This window comes from Culex pipiens, chromosome 3 (assembly GCF_016801865.2).
Source record: "Culex pipiens pallens isolate TS chromosome 3, TS_CPP_V2, whole genome shotgun sequence".
NCBI lineage: Eukaryota > Metazoa > Arthropoda > Insecta > Diptera > Culicidae > Culex > Culex pipiens.
The window spans coordinates 37343188-37364962 of record NC_068939.1 but is presented as its reverse complement, the minus strand read 5'-3'; the positions used below and the strand labels follow the sequence as shown (position 1 = coordinate 37364962).

The window sequence follows — 21775 nt, the reverse complement described above, 5'->3', positions numbered from 1 at the left end:
AAGTTTGGTAATTTTTCGAAGAAACGTCCCCAGGAAAATAGATAGGCACCGACCCCTGCGAAGCCATTTGAATTTTTCGAAAAATTGCCAAACTTTGAAGGCCAGTACAGACCTCCAGAGTGTTCAAATGTTGAATATAAACGCTTCAGTGGTCAAAGTGCCTCAAAAATTGACCTTTTTGAAAAAAAATAATAATATTTTTAAGGGTTGAATTTCATTTAAAATTCAAATGTAAAGGGCCTGCCATCTCCTGTTAAGTCCTATCAAGCTCATTTTTGAGATTTGAGCTCAGTACGCCCACTGGAACCAGCCCCTGAATGCACGTCAAAAAGTCATTTTTGTTACATCCTATTATCAATCCACTCGTAATTTTGTGTATTTGCTCTACATGAAAGTTTTTGCGTAACATATCTTTTGAACAGTATTTTTTTAAATTGCTTAAATTGTCATTTATTGCATTACGAGTATTGAATAAATTTGTGTTGATTTACAGCCTTTTTAATTTTCAGTGTAAAATACTCAAATCTTCACAAACTGGCTCGAAAAAATCTAGGGATAAAAAAATGTTGTTAAAAAAGCTTGATTTTGAAAATAAGAGTGCTATAACCTGAAAATTATGTTAGTTCAATTTAACTGTATTTATGAAAAATGTTAACACGATTTGTGCTTGTTCAAAAATATTTCGAACTTAGAACAAAATTATAGTGTTTATGCTATCTGAAAATATTATATTTTATCAGGAAATTGTGAAAATTTCATAAGTTTCTGTTGAGTTTTACATTTTTAAAATGTTTTAGGTAAAATTACTGATTTTAAATTAGCTACACTATTGTATTATGTATTTCAAAACCATTTTTTTCCATCAAAATGTTTAAACTTATGCTTGAAATTTCATCATTAATTATTTTTTTTGTGTTCCTTCCCCATCGACTTTGGCCAAAGTCAAGGCAAACTTTTGAAAAATATTTGCAACGTCCTTATATTTTTATAATTTGCAATATAATATCAGTAAACGCAAATTTTTTTATCCTGATTAGAATTCGTAGTTCAAAATAATAAATTTTAAAAATTTTAGGCGCATTAAATTTTTTTTATTTGCAATATTGGTATTGAAAATTGCGTTGTTTTGTATAAGCATTCACTTCATAAATGTTTCAAGTAAAAAAATGTCCAAAACACTGCATTTAAAAAAAGAATTTTTATAAATGAAAATATAATTATCGGATGATGCGATATTTTATTTCAATTTTCACTGATTTACAGTTTCCTTAAGTAAGTAAAAAATAAAAAATACCTATTTACAAAATCTTATACATGTGAATACTACTTTTTGTAAAAATTTCGCTTTGATTGAACATTGTGATTTTATATTCATGAAATTATGAAAACAATATGCGTCGTTTAATATTCATTTGTAAATAATTAAAATCTGATTTTTTTAATACCGCCAGGGTGGTCACTCAATTCGGGAAATCGGGAAAGTCGGGAAATAGTCGGGAATTCGCTAAAATCCGGCAAAAATCGGGAAATAGTCGGTAATCCCGGATAAAAAATTACCATTTGATTACCATATTGGATCATACAATGACACTTTGAGAAATGGTAACTATTTGTGAAATCGTTTTTCAATTTCCCAAAATTAAAATTTAACTATATTAAACTATTTGTGAACTGTTTGATTTAAGGTTACTTTTTGCCAAATAGTACTTAAACCATTTATTTACCATACAACAAACAGTTTTTTGACGAAAATAGTACTAAGTTTTTTAAGGTTACCATTGCTAACCACCCTTATGCCAGATGGTTAAACCATTTGTGAGATAGTAAAAATTCATGCCAACCATATAAATACCATTTCTAAAATAGTAGTCAAGCATTTTTGGAAATGGTAGTAACAATATAGTTTAAAGTTCAATTACCATATGAAAAAAAGTTTTTATATGGTACTTTTTTATGCGGGATTTGTGATTTTTTGTCAAAAAGTTGGGAAAAGTCGGGAATCTCACACATAGTTGATTGAAATTTATTTTTTAACTCTTAAAAATTTTGTGATATTTTGTACAATTTTAAAATAAATTCACTTTCTTCTTTTGTAACTTACTTTGGGGTTCCTTTCACTATTCCAATCTATGGAGAATGAAAAGACTATTCCTGTGGCAACATTTGAAAGGGGACAGTAAGAATCCTAATAAATATCGGACGCAGATTTAAAAAATATATAAGTCAAAAGACTTTTATCATTTTTTTGCTTATATAACAAAAAGTAACCATCTAATTTAAAACAACGTAATTTCAACGATTATGGATTATGGCAATCGTAAAACTTTGATTCTACTTCATTTTGCCACATTGCATTGATTGAATATTTGATAAAAGATTCCAACTTAAATTTGGCAATTGTTTTAAAAAATATTCTTAACTAAATTCATTAAGTAATTCCAAATATATTTTTTCAAAATTTTTTTTTTTTACTTTTTTTTTGAGAATGGGTAAATTACTATAGATAAAGCTTGATTTTCAGTTATCGAAAAACTTAAATATCAAATTAAATCCAATCGTTATTCTTCTGAATGAAAATATGGCAAACACTTTAAACGTTTTGAAAACATGAAAAAATATTAAAATTGCAAAAAATAAACCCACGGAATTTTGATTTAAGTTATTGCAAATATGTTATAAGAACTTGTCTCTTCAAACATTTCGCTTTTAAACGAATTTCAATATATTTTTCATAAATTCTTTGGAATAACCGTAATCGTGTTTTAAGCTGAGTATCAAAAACTGAACGTTTGCCAATTTTGAAAATCAACATTGAAATAATAAGAATTGTTATGCTCCGGTTATTTTTCAAAAAAATGTTTATACCCGAGCAGACGGAAAGAACGCGGGAATAACATTTTTTGTTATTTGAAAATACTAGGCCAATAACATTTAATGTTATTTATAACAAGATTTGTTATTCGTCGTTATGATTTTTTTGTTATTGAATTGTTATTGTAATAACAGACTAATAACATTTTTAGTTATTCTTCGAACAAATCTTTGTTATTATTTTTTGTTATTTTAACAACTAATCCGATCATCTCAATAACAGTTGAAGGTATTCTTCCATAACAAAAAATGTTATTCCAAAGTTGTTTTGGCTTTCAACCAATATCAGACCGATAACAAATTTTGTTATGATAACATAAACTGTTATTAAACCCTTATGCAAAAATGGATTTTTCAAGAAGATTCCATAACATTTTCTGTTATTTTAACAGTATTTGTTATTGAAATGGCATGAATTTTGTTATTACCGTCTGCCCGGGTATTTCTACTCTGAATCAAAATAATAATATTTTTTTGAAAGAATTTGTTGTTTTTGTTTTTACAAAAATTGTCAATAGTTTTTTTTTAAATTCATTTAGATTTTTTATTCGATGGTTGATATTGACTTTTTGTTTTTAGTTTAATATCATTCTTTAGATAAGAAATGCCTATTATTTGAGTTTCTGGAATAGTCGAGGAAAAGTCGGGAGTTTGAAAATGGGATTTGAGTGGTCACCCTGAATACGGCATTTGTTGAAATATTAGGTATTTTCACAAAATAAAACGCATTTCACTAAATAAAAACGTATACCTAGTGAAACCCTTTACAAAATATCAAGCCAATTGATACCAAACAATAATTGAGGTTCTTTAAACTAGTATTTTGTGATTTTTTGATTATTTTCCAGTAAAAACTCCAATTTTGTCAATATCCATACATAATTTCAAGTTTATACTGATTTTTCAATTTTGCAAATTTCAAATACATAAAAACTCGTATGAGATTTTTTTTTATTGCTGTATTTGTGAATGACCCCCGGACAGATCTAGAACAAATTTGCGTCAAAATTTTATTGAAAAAAGTGTTTTAAAATGCATAAATCAGTCATTAATTTTGAGCATGTCTAAGGCTGGTACAGACCCCCCCCCCCCCTCAATCCTCCTCCCCCTTCAAAGTCGGTCTGAAAAATAAGGAAGCAAATTTTTTTTTTTTCAATAAACTTCAAAATGTCAATAAAATTTAAAAAAAATATTTTTTGGAAATTTTCGATGTACAGTACCGCAAAAAGTTTTTTATGCTTAAATTTTTGTTTTCGACAAATAATCGTAAAATTTGACACTTAAACTACTCTAAAATTATTCAAAATTTGTAGATCAAAGATGGCGGCCGAATGACTGAGATAAAACATAGAGAAAATGTATTTATTTAGTAATTTAATACATAATCAACCATTTAGATGTGACTATAATGGGGTCGCAAACTAGAATTTTATGTCAAAAAGAAGCCAATAAAAAATACGTAAAAATATGTTTTGTTCGTGATTGGATTATCTGAAGTCCCATACAAACCTTCGGATAATCGAACTTTGGATATTAGAAACTTTGGATAATCGATTCGGGACTGTACTGTGCAAAGGCAATCCACAAAAAATTATAATATTTAAAATGGGGTTAAAACAGGCTAACATTTCCAATTTACTGTACAATGATGAGTAATTATTAAACCGAGTTGGTTATATCAAATTAATACAAATGTTCGTTCTCAAGATAGATTTTTTATATATAAAAAAAAATCTTTTTGGTCCTTAAAATGTGAAGAGACAGTTTCCGAAAAACAAATAATGGCGTCAAAACATTTTGTTTTGCGAAATCATTGGGAATTGCTTATTAATCAGATGAAATCAGGTTTGAAGCAAAGACTTTATGAAAATTTGTTTTCAACTGAATTGTCAGATATTTCGTAACCACAACCAAACAAAAGAATTTGCTGGTGGATGCTTCAAGCCTTCCTGATGCTTGCTTCTGTGTCTGTGCAAGTCACTCACACGAAACGAAAGCTCCAGATTAATAATTGACCCCTAACCTCAACTCCTTCGGGAAAGCCGTACAGGCAATGGTAGAAAATGCAATAAAAAGTTCATTTTCCATTCTGGCAGCTGTTCCTTCCCCATTACACATACACACACATACGCACAACCACAAACTAGTTGCTGTTGTGGTGAGTAAAGGTGTGTGTGTGTGCTGCATACTTTCTGGAGTCCATTGTTGTCCGGCTCGCTCGTATTACGAAGTTATTATTTATGAATGGATTTTCCACATTTCATTCTTCGTCGGCTGTTGTTGGCCCGTTGGGGTTAAGAATTTTCCGATTGTAAACCGACTTGAGTCGACTTGGAAAAAAAAATCGTCGGGATTTTGAGTTGGATGAGAAGTAGGTCAACGATGGAGTCAGCTGCTAGAGGAATTATGTTTTGTGTTGTATCTATTGTGAGAATTAAAGTGATGATTCACGCAGTGGTGTAAATAAAGTGCAGTTGAATTTCATAATATTAGTCGATAAGGAATATACGCTTTTATGTTGTTAAATTCTAGTTTAAGCAACGCAGGATTTTTTTCAGAACATTTATTTTTAATTGAACTTGTCACTTTGAAGCTTTAAAAAATAGTTTTAGGAATAAATTGTGGATAACTTAAACTGAAAATAAATTTTTCGTGAATTGAACTTATTTAATTTATTTAAATTGTTCGAACTTTATTTTATCTTTTAATTCCTGATTAGCGTTAAAACTTTTTCGACCTTTTATAAAGGAAAATCTTCATCAACAGCAACGCACAGATGACCCTTTTTCTTCCGTTCAACTGTTTTCCCCGGCTTTTTCCCTAATCAGTATGCATCGTCGGAGCTGGTTTTTATTTCCCAGCTCGAATCCTTTCCTTCTTCTGGTCGTCCGTCCACTTCCGTCCCTCGGAAGTATGCACTATTTCTCAAACGGTCAGTCTGCGACTAGCCGCCACCACGTCAACCAGCTTGAATTAATTAATACTAATTAGAGTTTTTTTGTGTGCTGCACTAGATTTGATTATTTTCGGGGGCCTTCCTAAAGGCACTTTTTTATGTGATTCTTTGAGGACAGGACTAATTGCCGGTAGTTAATTACAAGTTGAAACAACTGCAAGGGTCACTTCACGGAACTTTACTAACGATACTCCTGAGTTATTGAAATTCCACTGAACTCTCTCTCTCTCTCTCTCCGTCTACCGTAGAGAGCCTTGAACTTGCCGGTTTGAAAAAAAAAAACCTCCGATGCAACCTTTGCCACCAACGGCACGTTACTAAAACAAACTTTGCCGTTCATTCCGGAACATGCCTACAAACACAAAGTTTGTTGATAAAACAAGCTGCAACTATGCGCTCGCCATGGCAATGTTCCAACATTGTTTCTGCACTCACTTCCTTCCTGTGCCGGTATGTCTGGTTTTTTTATCCCTGTTTCACGCCGAGGGTGTTGAACTGTTGTTACCCTTGTGGGTGAGCTGACAAAAGGAATCTGGTTTGGAGGGGAGGGGATTCTTGAAGTAATGTAATTTTATCAAATATAAGCAGAGGACTTTGGAATACTTTTTCTGATAAACTGAAGGTTAAATTTGGTACACCCTGAGCAAATTTCAAACTCTTTTGTCCGCATTTTTTATTTCAAACGGTCAGTTAATAAACCAATAATCTTAAACAAATTTAATTCAATTTAATTTATTTCGTTGTTAAAGCATTGCTTGTGTGGAATTGCTATCTTAAGCTGAAGGGGTCACTTTTAACTAACATTGCTGAACATATCACGTTCCCAGGACGCGAATCAAAATCGACTGAAATGTACCTCAAAGTACCTACCTCAAACAGTAGATTTCAATTTTTTTCATATAAGTAAGATGTAAATAAACTACAGTCCAGACTCGATTATCCGAAGCCTCGATTATCCGAAGTTTCGATTATCCGAAGGTTTGTGTGGGACTTCGAATAATCGAATCACGAACAAAAAACATTTTTTTTCATTTTTTTTTCTTGTTTTAAACGTCAAATTCGAGTTCTGTGACCCCATTTTAGTCAAATTTGAATAGTTGATTGCTTATTGAATAATAAAATGCATTTTTTCAATATTTCGTCACCGCCATATTGGCCGCCATCTTGGATTAAAAAAGTGTAAATCACTTTAGCGTAGATTAGGGTTCATACTTCAGCTCGACAATCAGCGAAAAAAATTTTTTTTTCGTGATTCGATTATCCGAAGTGAAATTTTTCCGAGGCCTTCGGATAATCGAGTCTGGACTGTATACCTGAGTGGTTTCCTACGATTTCGCAAATCGACTTTTCTTTGTATTTTTTTTTTTATTTGATTTGTCAAAAGAAGCAATTTTGCATCATTAGTTTTTCCATACAAGTCTTCATACAATCTTGGGGGCTGGTCATACAAAGTGGGTATGTCAATGTATGAAATTCTTTATCTTTAGAAGGGATTTTTGATCGTTGTAGGTTATGATTAGATTCATAAAAAAAATCAGATTTTGTTTAATTGACATTATATTAGGCTTTTGCCATTATTTTTCAAAATTAATGTCGCCCCCCTCCCCCCCCCCTCCCTTCAAATTTGGTGTGAAAAATCAGGGGGCAAAAAAAATATTAACTTCGTAATTTCCATGAAAATAAGGTCTAATCAACTGCAAACAATCTAAAATGCATTTTTCTGCATTGATAATCATATTCAGCATGTTTTGGCTTGTTTAAAAATGTTTTGATTTTGTTGAAATTCCAATGTTTCCAAATTTTTCGCAAAAAATAACATTTTCGGCAATACTTAGATATGTTGGAAAAAAATTATGGCAAAACAACTGGACAGGTGTATATAACATATTAAAACACTTTTTCCATTAAAATGTTGAAATCATGGCTCGTTATTTAATTTTTTATACTTTTTTTTTTAATTTTTTAAATAATAATCTAGGATTTCTAATTTTAGGTACTTTTAGGCATGATTTTTTTGTTTACTTATTTGTTTTTTGAAAGAAAAGCACCTTTTTAAAAATATTTTTGAAAAGCTGATAAAACTTTCTACAATATTCTCTCAGCATTTCTCTACAAAATTGGCCAGTTTCGACCATTTTTATTTTTATGTATTTTTTTTTATCTGGCTCAAACTTTGTGCGGGCCTTCTCTATGACCAAAGAAGCCATTTTGTGTCATTGGTTCACTGGTTTATTGGGACAAACATGGTTCGAAAATATTCCATAATAAGGAATTTTCTGATCGACTTGGTGCCTCCGGCAAAGTTGTAAGAATTGATGAGGTATTTAAAAAAAAGATTCATGAAAAAAAAGTTTACCGATTTGTATGTTAACTTTTTCTAACAAAAAAAGATTCCAAAATCCGTATGTTTTAAATTTTATGTTTTTTTTATTTATTGATTCATAACTCGGAAATTTTTGATCCGATTTTCAATGTAAAAACTCGAAGCTTTTGTAAAATTTTCTGGCCTTTTAAAAGATAATTACAATACTTTAAAATTAAGCATTACTTTTGAAAATGTCTACAAATTTTTTTTTCCGTAATTCACAATTTCATAGTTTGGACTAAATTATAAAATGTTTGAAATATTTTTATTGAAATTTACGTTTAAAGTTCTTTTTTAAACAGAATTTTTCTTGAATAAATTTGCAATAGTTCTTATGATCTATTTGTGAAAAAAGTCGTTCCTTTGGACGGTTTTCTATCAATTTTCAATGTATTCACTTTAAAAGAACTTTAGAATGTGCAAAGACAATCTTATGGAAAATTGGACGAGCTTTCCGGTAAAAATATTTACGAGACTGGAAAATCAAGTCTGCCATATAAAAATTGTCAAAAACCTTAGAAATTTTTTTTTTCAACATTTTAATTTTTAAAACCGCTGTAACTTCACAAGGATTGGACTTAGACGGTGGTCAATTTGGAGACTTTTATGTAAAATTTTCTGGAGAATCGATTCCCGTATTCGGTTTTTTTAACGTTTAGAACACTTTTCAAAAAACAGTTTCAGTAAATGATTTTTGTATTTTTTTAGTTGAGTTGATCCATACTGCATTTTTCGTTAGTCTTTTTGTAACATCTTAGGCTATTTTAACACAAAATTTTGAAGGAAACAAAATCGTGGGCTCCCCTTCAAATTTGACTTTTAAACTTAAAAAATCCAGAAATCTCATAGAAGTGGTGAGTTTTTTTCTTTCAGTGTATTTTTTTTTTCGGAAGGCCCGGCTTCGAGATACAGAAATATTTAAATTACGAAATACAAAAATATTTAAAACACTTACGCCCTTCTCAAATGTCTTTATCGAGTGAAACTGGCTCCATATACACAAAAATGGCTCATATAAGTGTAGTATAACATATCTACAAAGTTTCATTGAAATCGGAGAGGGTCCGGTACAACCGATTCCCTATTTGGCATGGAATTGCTCAAAAGTGGTCTTATTTATGCATCCATTGACCACTCGATCATTTTGGTTTGCAGAATATTCAATCCTATCATACTAAGCTACTTCTCATCTCAAAGGTTTATCTAACTTTCCAAATTTACACATTTTTTTACTGTGCAGTATTGAGACTAGTTTTATCGGGATCATCTCTTCCAAAGTCCGATACAAATGATACTTTCGCATAATTTCGTTGCCGGTCAGCAGGCTTTCGGTTTAAAGCACACCATAAACACCATAAACACAAATAACTATTTTGATAAATGCTTCGAATTGCCTTCTAAAAAGTGCCATCAAAACTGGAGCATAAAATTTAATTTAGTTCAGCAAAAAACGCCACCATCTGCCTTTCATTCCCCGTTTTAATTACCTCTACTTTGCTCGGAAAATGATACTAATTGAAAAATGTCCTCTCTGGCTCTTTGTGTCGTCGCGTTTGACCCAAATATCGACGTTCCCAACTTCATTAGTGTCGATGTTTCAATATGTATTGTTTCATCGTGCCCCACCCAACCCATTCCGACCAGCAGGTCGTCACCAGCGTCGCTGCATATTTTATGAGTTTGGTCCAAAACAACATCACTTTATAATGAAAGTGCATTTTCCCCGTCTCTGTTGTAGTCGCCAGCGTCCGCCTCGCTTCGGCGAGTCCTCGGAAAAATTTTAGACCCAATTTGGACTGATGCGGCACCAAAAAAGAACAAACTGCCGTTGGGAAACAGGAAAGTGAAATTCCACTGGAAGATCTTGCGCTTTTAAAATATTGTGTGTATAAACTTCCACAACTATATTTTGAGCCGGCAGACCGAAATCAATGCTAGAAAAGCGAAAAAAAAAACTTTTAAAAATTTCCCTCCGTGTTTTTTGCCGTTACCGGAAATATGTGTTGCATGTGATCCACTTTTCAGAGTCCTTGTTAGCATGCGTTGGTGGTCCGCTCCGTCGTCGGCACGTGGCCAGGTGGATGTCCTGGTGGACAGCAGACTGACCTACCAACAACCGACAACCGCGGCCCGGTCTCGGCTATAGCGAAATGGAGCCCAAAAGGTGATTGACCGTCGGCGGGGTTTTTGATTCACTTTGAAAATTGCATACTTGTAGAGAGGATGCGCCTGGGTGGTTTTGTCATGTTCCCGGGCACATGTACACTGTTTTGATGAATATTTCATCAACTTGGGGGTGCTTTTAGCGGGAAGAGTTGGTGAGTTGTTAGTCTTCCCGATGGGACTGAGAGACTGTACTTTGCATTATTGATGTTAAATGTGTTTACCAAGATGTTGTGGGATTTACGTATAACAAGAAGATATATTCGAATCAACTGGAAATAGGCCATGCAAAATGTAAAAAAATATTGTCTTCCATACATTATTTTTTTAACACTGCATATCCAGCCCAAATCAGGAATTTTTCAGGTACTTTTGCACTTGACCCACTTTGATTTTAATCAAACTTTATAGATTTGTCATCCTAGGCTTAAGCCATTTTGGTGTATATGAAGCCAGTTGTACTCTAAAATAACATTTGAGAGGGGCGTTAGTTATTTATTTTATTTTGTATATCATTATTTATCTCAAAGCTGTTCCATCGTATCAGAAGGTGGTCAAAAACACAAGACAACTTGTACGAAATTGGACGGACTTTCTGAAAAAAAAAACACTGAAAGAAAATAACACGCCACTTCTACTCAGAAAAAAAAATCATGGTAATATTACATCTGGGAAGGGGTACATCTTTTATGTCAGAAAAAAGGTGTAATTTTACCTCTGGAAATTTAACCACTTTTTTCTGGTGTAATATCACTTTTTCAGTTTAAATTGAGGTAAAATTACATCATAAAAGAGGTAATATTCAACCTTCAAAAATTACAGCTTCCAAATTTACATTATTTTTTACTGTGTATGACTTTTTACGATTTTTTGCCGACTATTATTATAAAAAATATTTTTTCAAAAAACTTCAAAGTTTCAATGGAAATTTAAGTGCAATCGGTTAAAATCAATTTCAAATGCATTCCCCTGCATTTTGAATCATTTTAAGCACGTTTGGGTTTATTATAAAATCTTTAAAATTTTTGAAAATTTTCGAAGTGCAGTAAGTAAAGTTTTCGCTGCAATTTTTTTTCCTCAAATCTTAATTTTTTTAAAACTAATTATTGAAAAACATCTGAACAAGTGTAAAATGCATTTTAAAAGACTTTTTTTCATTAATATGTTTAGACTATGGCTTGTCATTTTAACATTTTCAACAAGAAAATGGAAGTTTTTAAAGTCTCATCCAAACATTTTGCTATCAAGACTAACATTTCAAAAGGGCCATTCAATATTACACCTGAGTAAGCTGGGTTAAATGTTTTTTACTTTCATTTTTTTTCATCGAAAAAACACTATTTTTTTTACTCTGCCATTTTTTGTTACTCAACTTAGGCCGTTGCAAATATTTTTCAAAGTTTATGTTCCCCCCTCCTCTTTTTCAAAGTTGGCCTAAATAATCAGGGGGCAAACAAATTTTTTTTTTCGAAAAACTTCAGAATTTTAATGAAAATTAAAGTTTTATCAGCTGAAAACCAGTTAAAATGCATTTTCCCGCGTTTATAATCATATTTAGCATGTATGAACTCTTTTGAAAACATTTTAAATTTTCATGAAATACCAATGAACAGTCCCATGAAAGTTTTTTTTTTGTGAAAAAAAAAAATTCCGTCAATACCTCGATATTTTCAAAACTAATGATTGGAAAGCAACTGTACGCCTGTAAAATGCATTTTAAAACACTTTTTTCATCCAAATGTTGAAACCTAGGCTTGTAATTTCAATTTTTATATTTTTTTATTTTTTTGCTCCCCCCTCGACTTTGGTCAGAGCCGAGGGACATAAACTTCAAAAAATATTTGCAACGGCCTTACTGTACAAATTTTTGGAACAAGAGCAATTTGCTACGAAATCGGTATTTTTTTATTATTTTAATTTTAGTATTTTTTAATCCGGCTGAAACTTTTTTAGTGCCTTTAGTATGCCCAAAGAAGCCATTTTGCATCATTTTCCATACAAATTTGGCAGCTGCCCATACAAAAATGATGTATGAACATTCAAAAATTTGTATCTTTTGGTGGAATTTTTTGATCGATTTGGTGTCTTCGGTAAAGTTGTAGGTCCATAAGGACTACACGGATTAAAAAAATGATACACGCTAAATTTTTATTTGATGATTTTATAATTTTTGTTTTTGTCACTAGAACTTGATTTGCAAAAGAATAACAATGTTTTATTTTTTTCTGATATGTTTTAGGGGACATTAAATGCCAACTTTTCAGAAATTTTAAGAACGGGCAAACTTTGACTGAGTTATTAATGTTTGAATCAACACTGATTAAAAAAAATCGAAATATTGTTTGCAACAAATTTTTGACTTTATTTAACGATGTAAAATCGAATTTGCCATCAAAATGTACTTTAGTGAAATTTTGATAAAATGCACATTTTTCAAGTTAAAGTCATTTTGAAGTAACTTTTTTGAAAATAGTCGCAGTTTTTCAGTGTTTTTAAATTATCCCATGTTTGCCCACTTTTGAAAAAAATATCTATATTTAGCTTTTTGAACATTGTTGATACGACCCTTAGTTGCTGAGATATCGACATTAGAAAATGGTGGGTTGTTTGGGTGAGACTTAGAAAACATAATTTTTCCCGTTTTTAAACCTTTGCATGTCAAAATCTCAGCAACTAACGGTCGTATCAACAAAGTTCAAAAATGCAAAATATAGAGAATTTTCTCAGCTTTTCAAACAATTTTTTTTCAAAGGTGGGCAAACATGTACAGTGATTAATTGCATTTATTTTTGTTGAAAAACTTGTGCGACCAATATTTCGATTTTTTGAAAAAAATCAGTATTGATTCAAAAATTAATAACTCAGTCAAAGATTTTTTACCGGTTCTGGAAGTATCTGAAAAGTTGGCATTTGATAAAACATATCAGAAGATAAAAAAAGTAAAAATAGTGTTATTTTGCATATCATGTTTTAGTGAACTGAAAAATGACCAACATTTTTGTTTACCCTATATCATTTTTTTCAGTGTAGTCCTTATCCATACCTACATCTTTGCCGAAGACACCAAATCGATTAAAAAATTCCTGTAAAAGATACAGATTTTAGAAATTTCATTTATCATTTTTTGTATGGACAGCTGCCAAATTTGTATGGAAAATCTTATTGACAAACAAATGATGCAAAATGGCATCTTTGGGCATACCGAATGCACCAAAAAAGTTTCAGCTGGATTTTAAAATACAAAAATTAAAAAAAATAGATCGATTTCGTAGAGAATTGCTCTGAAGTCATGCTTAGTTCCTATTATTTTCAAAATGGTAATGGTTTTGACTCAAAAATCAAAAATGATATTTTTGGTTTTTGTTTCCATCCAGACAGCATAACATTTTTTATTCTCCTCACTTGGAACAAAAAAAAAAAGTTCAAACAAAGTCAGAACCCAAAAAGAAGGTTAAGGTCGATAAGAAGGGGGCATTAAATGTCCAAATTCCAACACGAGTGATGTAATGTTCGCACGCAACTCGTCCATGTTTTCTTCTTGAGTGAGTGAGTGAGAAAAGCTTGACCACTGTTGAAGAGGTAGAAATTTTGGGAATTTGTCGAAAATTTTAGGATTTTTTTAGTACAAATGTTGTTGACTGTGTTTGTCACTAGCAACGCTGAACTTGAACACAATAACTAATTGCATAACAGCATTGAAAAGAACAATTTAATTAAATCTGCATTCCAAACACGCTGTGAACGATCTTTTTGCACCCACTAAAAGCACATTTCTTGACTTTTTTTTGATAAGGTCCTATAAACAAATGTAAACATTGAGTGTATCCCGCTTACTCCGATGGACTTTGACATAAGGTGTGAAAGGGATACACTCAATGTTTACATTTGTTTATAGGACCTTATCAAAAAAAAGTCAAGATTTTATGGTAACAATAGAATTTTGCCCCACTTGAAAAGCCACGTGTGCATCAATGGAGCTCAAAAACGCTCTGTCGCCCCGTCAATTTGCAGTACACTGAGCTAATTAAATGGAATCCCCCCACCCCACCCCTTCTACCGATTTGCTGTTCCGCAACCACAATTGTGCGATATGATATCCTGTGGAACTGACACAGTCCGACAGTCCGTCCCTGGTGGGTGGCCGGTTCCTGTCGTGCGCCAGGGAATTAATAGCTTCCGGCCCGGGGAGGGAGTCCTGTCGTGGAGAGAGCCTTTCCTCCTTCCTCAGATTTCCCACGTCAAGCTTTAATTCATTTTGTATCGATTTTCCTGTGCCCGATAGTTGCTTTATTATTTAAAACTTTTCATGGCTCTGGGGAAGCAACGCAGCTAAATTTTGATTAGGGTGGCTTAAATTAAAAATAACTTGAAGGCTTTTTATATTTGTCAACATAAAAGTTTCAGTTTGAATTTTAGGTTTTTTTTTATAACTTTCAATTTGGCAATTTAAAAAATACTATTCTAAGGTTTTTCCCAAAGCTATGTGAAAAATCCCAGATGTCACTTATTTTCCCAGCCACACAAACCAGACAGAAATGACGGCTCTGGAATATGGTTGATTGGCGTGTCTGAGGATTATCTTCACGCGAGGTGGTCCTCCTAAATAAGTTATCACGGAGAAAAAAAAGTGTAGTGACTCGCCAAGGACAGTGCGTGCGTTAAATTTTCCAGTCAAAACACACCCCGAATGCTAAATGAGCTAATGATTAACGGGGGTCGTGTTTTTTATTTTTATTTTGGAGGTTAAGGTCTGATTTGGTGGTGGAGGAGTAAAAAGTTTAATCAAATCTAGGTTAACGCGTTACTTCTTTTTGCTGCTGGACACGTGGCACGAGAAAGTACGTTGCTAACCTTGGCCCGGATTGTTTTAGTGCTTTTGCACAAGGGTTTTGGTTGAATGTAAGGTTAGATTGGGTTAGGTTTTGGCTTTTGCAGGGCGGTGAATTAATTTGCTCGATTGCATGCTGCCAGGCGCAATTTGAGTGGTTGGGGGTGACCGTGACGAAAGCATTTTCATCACAAGAATAATTTTGGATTTACCTCGTATTTTTTCGATTCCACGATTGTTAGACACTAGGGAGACGGCATGCCTGCTTTCGTCATTTCGCCAAGGTCGAATGCCAAAATGTCGAATGTGTACAACAGGTCGAAAGTTTTTTAAAAGGTTATATAATATTTAAGGGGTTACTTGAGCGAGTTGTGGCGCTATAACCGCGGCAAATAGTGTCCAGGGCATTTGTGGAAATACAATGTCCCATCCCAGAGGGTCCCGGAGCACCAAAACTTCTTAGCATGGTGCTCCCAACGATTGATTGCTATAACTAACAGGAACGTGAGCGGGGGATCCCCACGTTTCTTCCTCCCCTGTAGATTCAGAAATGTGTTGTTGTTTGAACACTCGTGCTCAAACTCAATCCAATTCAACGAATCATCTTTGCGGTTAACTTTACGCAGTTGGCCTGGCCGCTTCGACGTTTGTGATGTTTCAATGCATGTTTATGCAATGGCGCATTGCAAATGTTGATAATGACAAGAAGATGCTAGGCGTCAATCAACCTAAGGCATTCTCTAGGATGCCCTCGAAAGACTGGCTGCGCTAGGGTTAGATTAGATTAGATTAGATTATATAATATTTAAGGGATTACATACATGTAGAAAATCACAAAATTTCATATTACAGAAAATTTATTAAATCCACTTAAAAGATGATTTTCAAACACTCCTGAAAGTTTCATGAAGGTATTTCATGATTTAACTGAGTTAGAGACGATTTAAGCTCAGAGTTTTGCCATGCGCAAAGCAAACTGTCTAACTTTCTGAGCGTTTTTCTCTGAACACCAAGTTGATTTACGGGTGCCACGATATCTCGAGATGGGATAGACCAAATTGGCTGAAATTTTGGGTGAAGACTCTCAAGACATGTCCCGTGTGCATGATGAAGCCCGATTTTGAAATTTGGAATTTTCAAAAAATACAAAAATCAAAAACTGGCGATTTTTTATATGAAAAACAGAAAAATATTTTTATCTTTTTTTAAAATAAACTTTTTGAAAATCGGCCTTCGTCATGCACACGGGACCGGTTTAACGAGTCTTCACCAAAATTTTGAGCCGATTTGGTCCAAGCAATGTTAAGATATCGTGGCACCCGTTTTTTGAAACTGCTAACTTCAAATAGCTATATCTCGGCAATGCTACAACCACATGTCTTCAAATTTGTTTTGGTAATAGATGAAAAGTAATATTTCAATGCCTTGAAAACAGATTTTGAAAAATGAAATAAAGTATAACAATACAACTTTTCCACATGATTGGCTAAATAATAACAAAAAGCCGCCTACTTTTAAAAATAAATGAATTAATCATTCATCGTGTATTTTCTGGAATTATAACACATTCCGAAGATGCAACGTCGCGACATTTTCCACTTTTTTCGAAATATGTTTCATATGATATCAAACCATCCTTATTCATAAATATTTTTTAAAGATTCGGATTAGAAATTGAATTTTCTTCAAGTAGTGACTACGCAAAACTAATTTTAAGTATAACTTTTTATTTGCCACACAGAAAAAAAGGTGGTATGTTACAACTGGGAATAAGGCTTTCTAGTCAGAAATTTACCAACACATTCAAAGAATGTTTACATGGCAGCTGGAGGTTTGTTTGCTCTCTCTTTTTAACAAAAGTTTTTTGTCAGGCGACTTCTAGCTGGTTTATTTTAACTGACCGACCGATATGTCAGCCAACATACTTCGCAGGGCTGTGACAGCCCGAGCTCGATCATAGTTTGCATCAGGACACTGTGACGAGAAGCTCGTCATTTTTGGGTGAAATTATATTTTTCCACTGGGCCTAGAAAGCCTTATGGTTTTTTGATCAATGATTTTGTGCCAAAAAAATGTGTAATTTTACATCAGATGTTGGTAAAATTTTCATCAGATTCTGTGTTTCATATTTTTACAAATTATTTTGGCATAATTACTCAAAAAAATAATAATAATCAACCAACCAAATTTACAACCTTCCAAAATTCTACTTTTTTGCTGTGCCTTATTTTCTCAACAGACCAGCAGAAAACGCCTCAAGATAAAGGTTTTCAAATACTTTAATAGCACTTTTGGAGTAATTATTGCAGCAACGGCCTAAGTTTAAAGTAAAACTATTCAAAAAATTACTTTAAAAAAAACTATAATGTAGTGGAAAGCTAAACAAAATTTAGTGTAGTTTGATACCCGTATTCAAAATTATGAACATTGAAGCATTTTACAATATCCGGTATTATGTAAAAGGAAGTTGCTGTCTTCTTATTCCAAAATCGTCGAACTTACGAACCCATTCCCACAACAATCTTGAAAAATTAGTCAAACTTTGTTGTAAATCATTTGATAGACAACAAAACTCGATTATTTTGAAGTTGATGTCAGTCAGATTATTTAACTGTTTGAAGTAAAGATACTTTCGGAACCTTAATTTACTGAAATGTCATACACTTTTTCGTTATTTTTCAGATATATTTTAAATCTGGATTTTTCAAATTTTTATGTAACTATTTACTTTTTCTGTCATTCTCGAACGGCGGAAAAGCTTACTTTTCTCTACCAAAAATAATAGAATCAAAAAGAAACACTTTTCAAAACTAATGATGAAAAGTTCTACTTTTCAGCACGCTAAAAAGTTGAACTTTTCAGCATTTGTTTTGAAAAGTAATACCGTTTTGGGTTAAACGGTGGATTGACTAAATACACACACATTCGACTTACAATTGCATTCCAGGGTGTTTTTTGGAAATGCAAAAAATGTTGTATGGAATTCGCTGCAAAATGTGATTTTTTCAGCACTCATCAACTTGTTGCTTAAACTATTATTTAAAAATAAATTAATTTCCATCTTAGTTTTTTGCTACTTATTAAAGATAGGAATCTTTTGTATTAATCAACTCCATGGAGAAACAATTATAAATAAATATAAAGCAATAACAATAAAATAACTCAATTTAGATTAAAAGTTTGCTCTCACCCACTGCATACGCCCCTTACGTCAAACCGACAATCCTAAACGTTGTTTTCCCTCCATCCATGTCATTTCGCAGATCGCCGCCCAGTATTCGGCACGATGTCAGACGAAAGTGCAAACATTCCACCTGACTCTGCTGGCACGCCAGACGACGACGGTGCTGGTCAACCAGCCGAACCTTCTTCCAAACCGGAAGAAGCACCAGCGGACGCACCCGCCCCGACCTCCAGCCGAACTGCCGAGCAGCAGGCGCGGGACACCATGCTGACCGATTCCGAGAATACCAACAACGAAAACCGAGTCATTGAGATGGAGAGCAATGCTGGGCTGCCGGCGGCTGAGGCTGTTGAGGAAGAACCGGCTGAAGTCGTACCGGAAGTGGAACCGAAAAGTGAGGAGGGTGGGGAGCGGGACAAGTACGCGGAGCATGTCACGTACAACGAGCAGGGTGAGGCGATCTACACCGATCCGGAAACCAAGTTCCAGTATCAGTGGTGTAAGGTGAAGAATGAGTGGGTTCCGGTGGCGGCGACGGCGACGGCTTCCGGAGCGGATCCGTACGAGAATGAACACTACCGGTGGTGTCACGAAACGAGCAAGTGGATTCCGAAGGAGAATCCCAAGGAAACGGAACATTACCGGTGGTGCGAAGAGAGTGAGAAGTGGATTCCGAAGGAAAAACCGGAATCGGAAGATGAGCGGAAGTATAGCTACGTGGACGGGGTCCATCACTACACGGACAAGGACGGAGCGATTTACTTCTGGGACGGAGAGAAGAAAGCGTGGTTCCCGAAGATTGACGACGAGTTTATGGCGATTTATCAGCTTAGTTACGGCTTCACCGACAATACCTCAAGCTCCGCGGACAAGAAGCAACCCGAGGAACGTCCGCCGACTCCACCGAAAGTAGAAGAACAAGAAGAAGATCCGGAAGACCAAGCCGGTGGCCGTCAGGGCAAGAAACGGAAGGCACCGCCGGAACCGCCCAAGTGGTTCGAGCTGAAGCCGGAACACAACACGAAGGTGTACGTGTCGAATATGCCGCCGGACGTGACGGACGAGGAGTTTGCCGAACTGATGGCCAAGTGCGGGATGGTGCTGAAGGATCCGCGCACGAACAAGCTGAAGCTGAAGCTGTACCGGGATGCGAGCGGACAGGTGAAGGGCGACGGGCTGTGTCACTATATTAAGGTGAGTGAGGGGTTTTTGGCATGGTATGATCGTTGAAAGGGAGGGAATCTGGGTTGGGGATGGGAGATAGTGAAAAACGTGATGATTTGCTGACGAATCAACAGAATACTTACGTGAGTATTACCTACTTGCTATCCGGAATGGAACTGTGATACCTCTATTAAAAAACCCTTTATTAACCTTCTCAGTGATTGATGCCTTCCTAACAAATAAATTGCGGTATTTGAATACCTGCAAAAAAGCCAACGTTATGAATAGGTTGTTTCAACATAAATCCGCAAGAGGTCAAACAGAATTCATGAGTTTTAGTTCAATATCATGCAATACCCGAAACTGGACAGAAAGGTATAAATCCCGACAAAATGTGTACAGGCAAATTCGAGAAAATCAAGTGCATATTTTTGATCGACTTCCAAACACAGACACAAAATGGCATATTTTGAGCTATATCACAAGTTGGTCAAAACTCATTAGGCAGTGTTGCCAATTTTTCGAAAAAAGATAAAACTTTCAAACGTTTTTTTTAATTTAAATCCCGAGCAGACTGAAATAACTTAAGAATAAATTTTTTCGATATTTGAAATACTAGCCCAATAACATTTCATGTTATTTTTAACAAGATTTGTTATTCGTCGTTATGATTTGTTTGTTATTGGATTGTTATTGTAATAACAGGCAAATAACATTTTGAGTTATTCTTTGAACAAACCCGAGCAGACGGAAATAACATGGGAATAACATTTTTTGTTATTTGAAAATACTAGGCCAATAACATTTGATGTTATTTATAACAAGATTTGTTATTCGTCGTTATGATTTTTTTTGTTATTGGATTGTTATTGTAATATCAGATAAATAACATTTTTAGTTATTCTTCAAACAAATCTTTGTTATTCTTTTTTGTTATTTTAACAACTAATCCCATCATCCCAATAACAGTTGGAGGTATTCTTCCATAACAAAAAATGTTATTCAAAAGTTGTTTTGGCTTACAACCAATATCACACCAATAACAAATTTTGTTATGATAACATAAACTGTTATTAAACTCTTATGCAAAAATGGATTTTGCAAAAATATTCCATAACACTTCCTGTTATTTTAACAATATTTGTTATTGAAATGGCATGAATTTTGTTATTACCGTCTACCCGGGATCTGTTTTCAGGGAACTAAAATATACATTTTCAACATAATAACAGTTGGTTGTCTCTTTGCTGGGATATAGCTATTTGAAGTTGCTTTGTTACTAGTTCTCTTTGCGCATGGCAACATTTCAAGCTTTATCATGGAAATAATCTTTTTAAAGGATTTAATTAATTTTCTGTAGTATGACATTTTGATTTTTTTTGAGCCCAGGGACAAAAACTTTGAAAAATATTTGCATTGACCTAAAAGATATAAAAATTTAGTTTTTTAAATCGGCGATTTTTTATTATTTTGTATTGTTTCTTATTTTGATAATATCAAAATTAGGTGTTGTTTATAAAATTTTAATCATATTTTTTGGCGTTGATTATAAATTAACACTTTTTGATATTGAAAATCAGTGCAGGAGTGTCAGTAAGGCATAAGGAAATATTTTTCTAGGTTTATGTTGCTCCCTTAAAAATCGACCCGAAAAATCAAGGGCCAATTTTTTTAGAAAATCTTCAAAATTTTAACGTAATACGAAGCCTAATCAACAAAAAAAAAATTAAGTGCTTTTTCCTACTTTAATAATCATATTCAGAATGTTCGTTTAAAATGTGTTTTTATATTTTTTGCGTAAAATTTTTTTCGTCAGTACTAATATTTTAGAAAACTAACTAATTTCAAAATTCAAAATATTTCTATAGGTTTAAAAAAAACTATCGACTGCTGACTTATTTAGTAACGGTTTTTGGCCTGCAATCAAAAAACAGCAAATATGAACTTTTTTGCATTATATCTATATCCCATGTTTTGATTTTTTTTAATCAGGAAGGTTTTTGGTTTTTATTTTTAGTTATTGTGGGATATAGTGCAAAAAAGTTGTTTTTGCTTCTTATATTTTAGACTGCAAGCCTAAAATCGTAACTAAAAAAATAACTATTATTTTCTGAATAGTCCTCTTCAATAACCAAATCAACTCGATTATCTGAAGTTTCGATTATCTAAAGTTTTCCGAAGAAATTCAGATAATCAAATCATTAAAAAGAAAACAGTTTGAAGACCCAATATTAGTCAAATTTG

The 21775-nt window shown here is 33.5% G+C and overlaps 1 protein-coding gene across 1 annotated transcript in view; it reads left to right on the top strand.

The window, feature by feature from the left end:
• The window catches only part of LOC120415810 (HIV Tat-specific factor 1), a 169934-nt gene that overhangs the window by 17695 nt on the left and 130464 nt on the right, over positions 1-21775 (top strand). The window contains exon 2 of the mRNA XM_039577437.2: positions 18447-19561. Coding sequence (XP_039433371.1) covers positions 18470-19561 — 1092 coding nt within the window. The 5' untranslated portion in view covers positions 18447-18469. The remainder of the gene's footprint in view (positions 1-18446; positions 19562-21775) is intronic.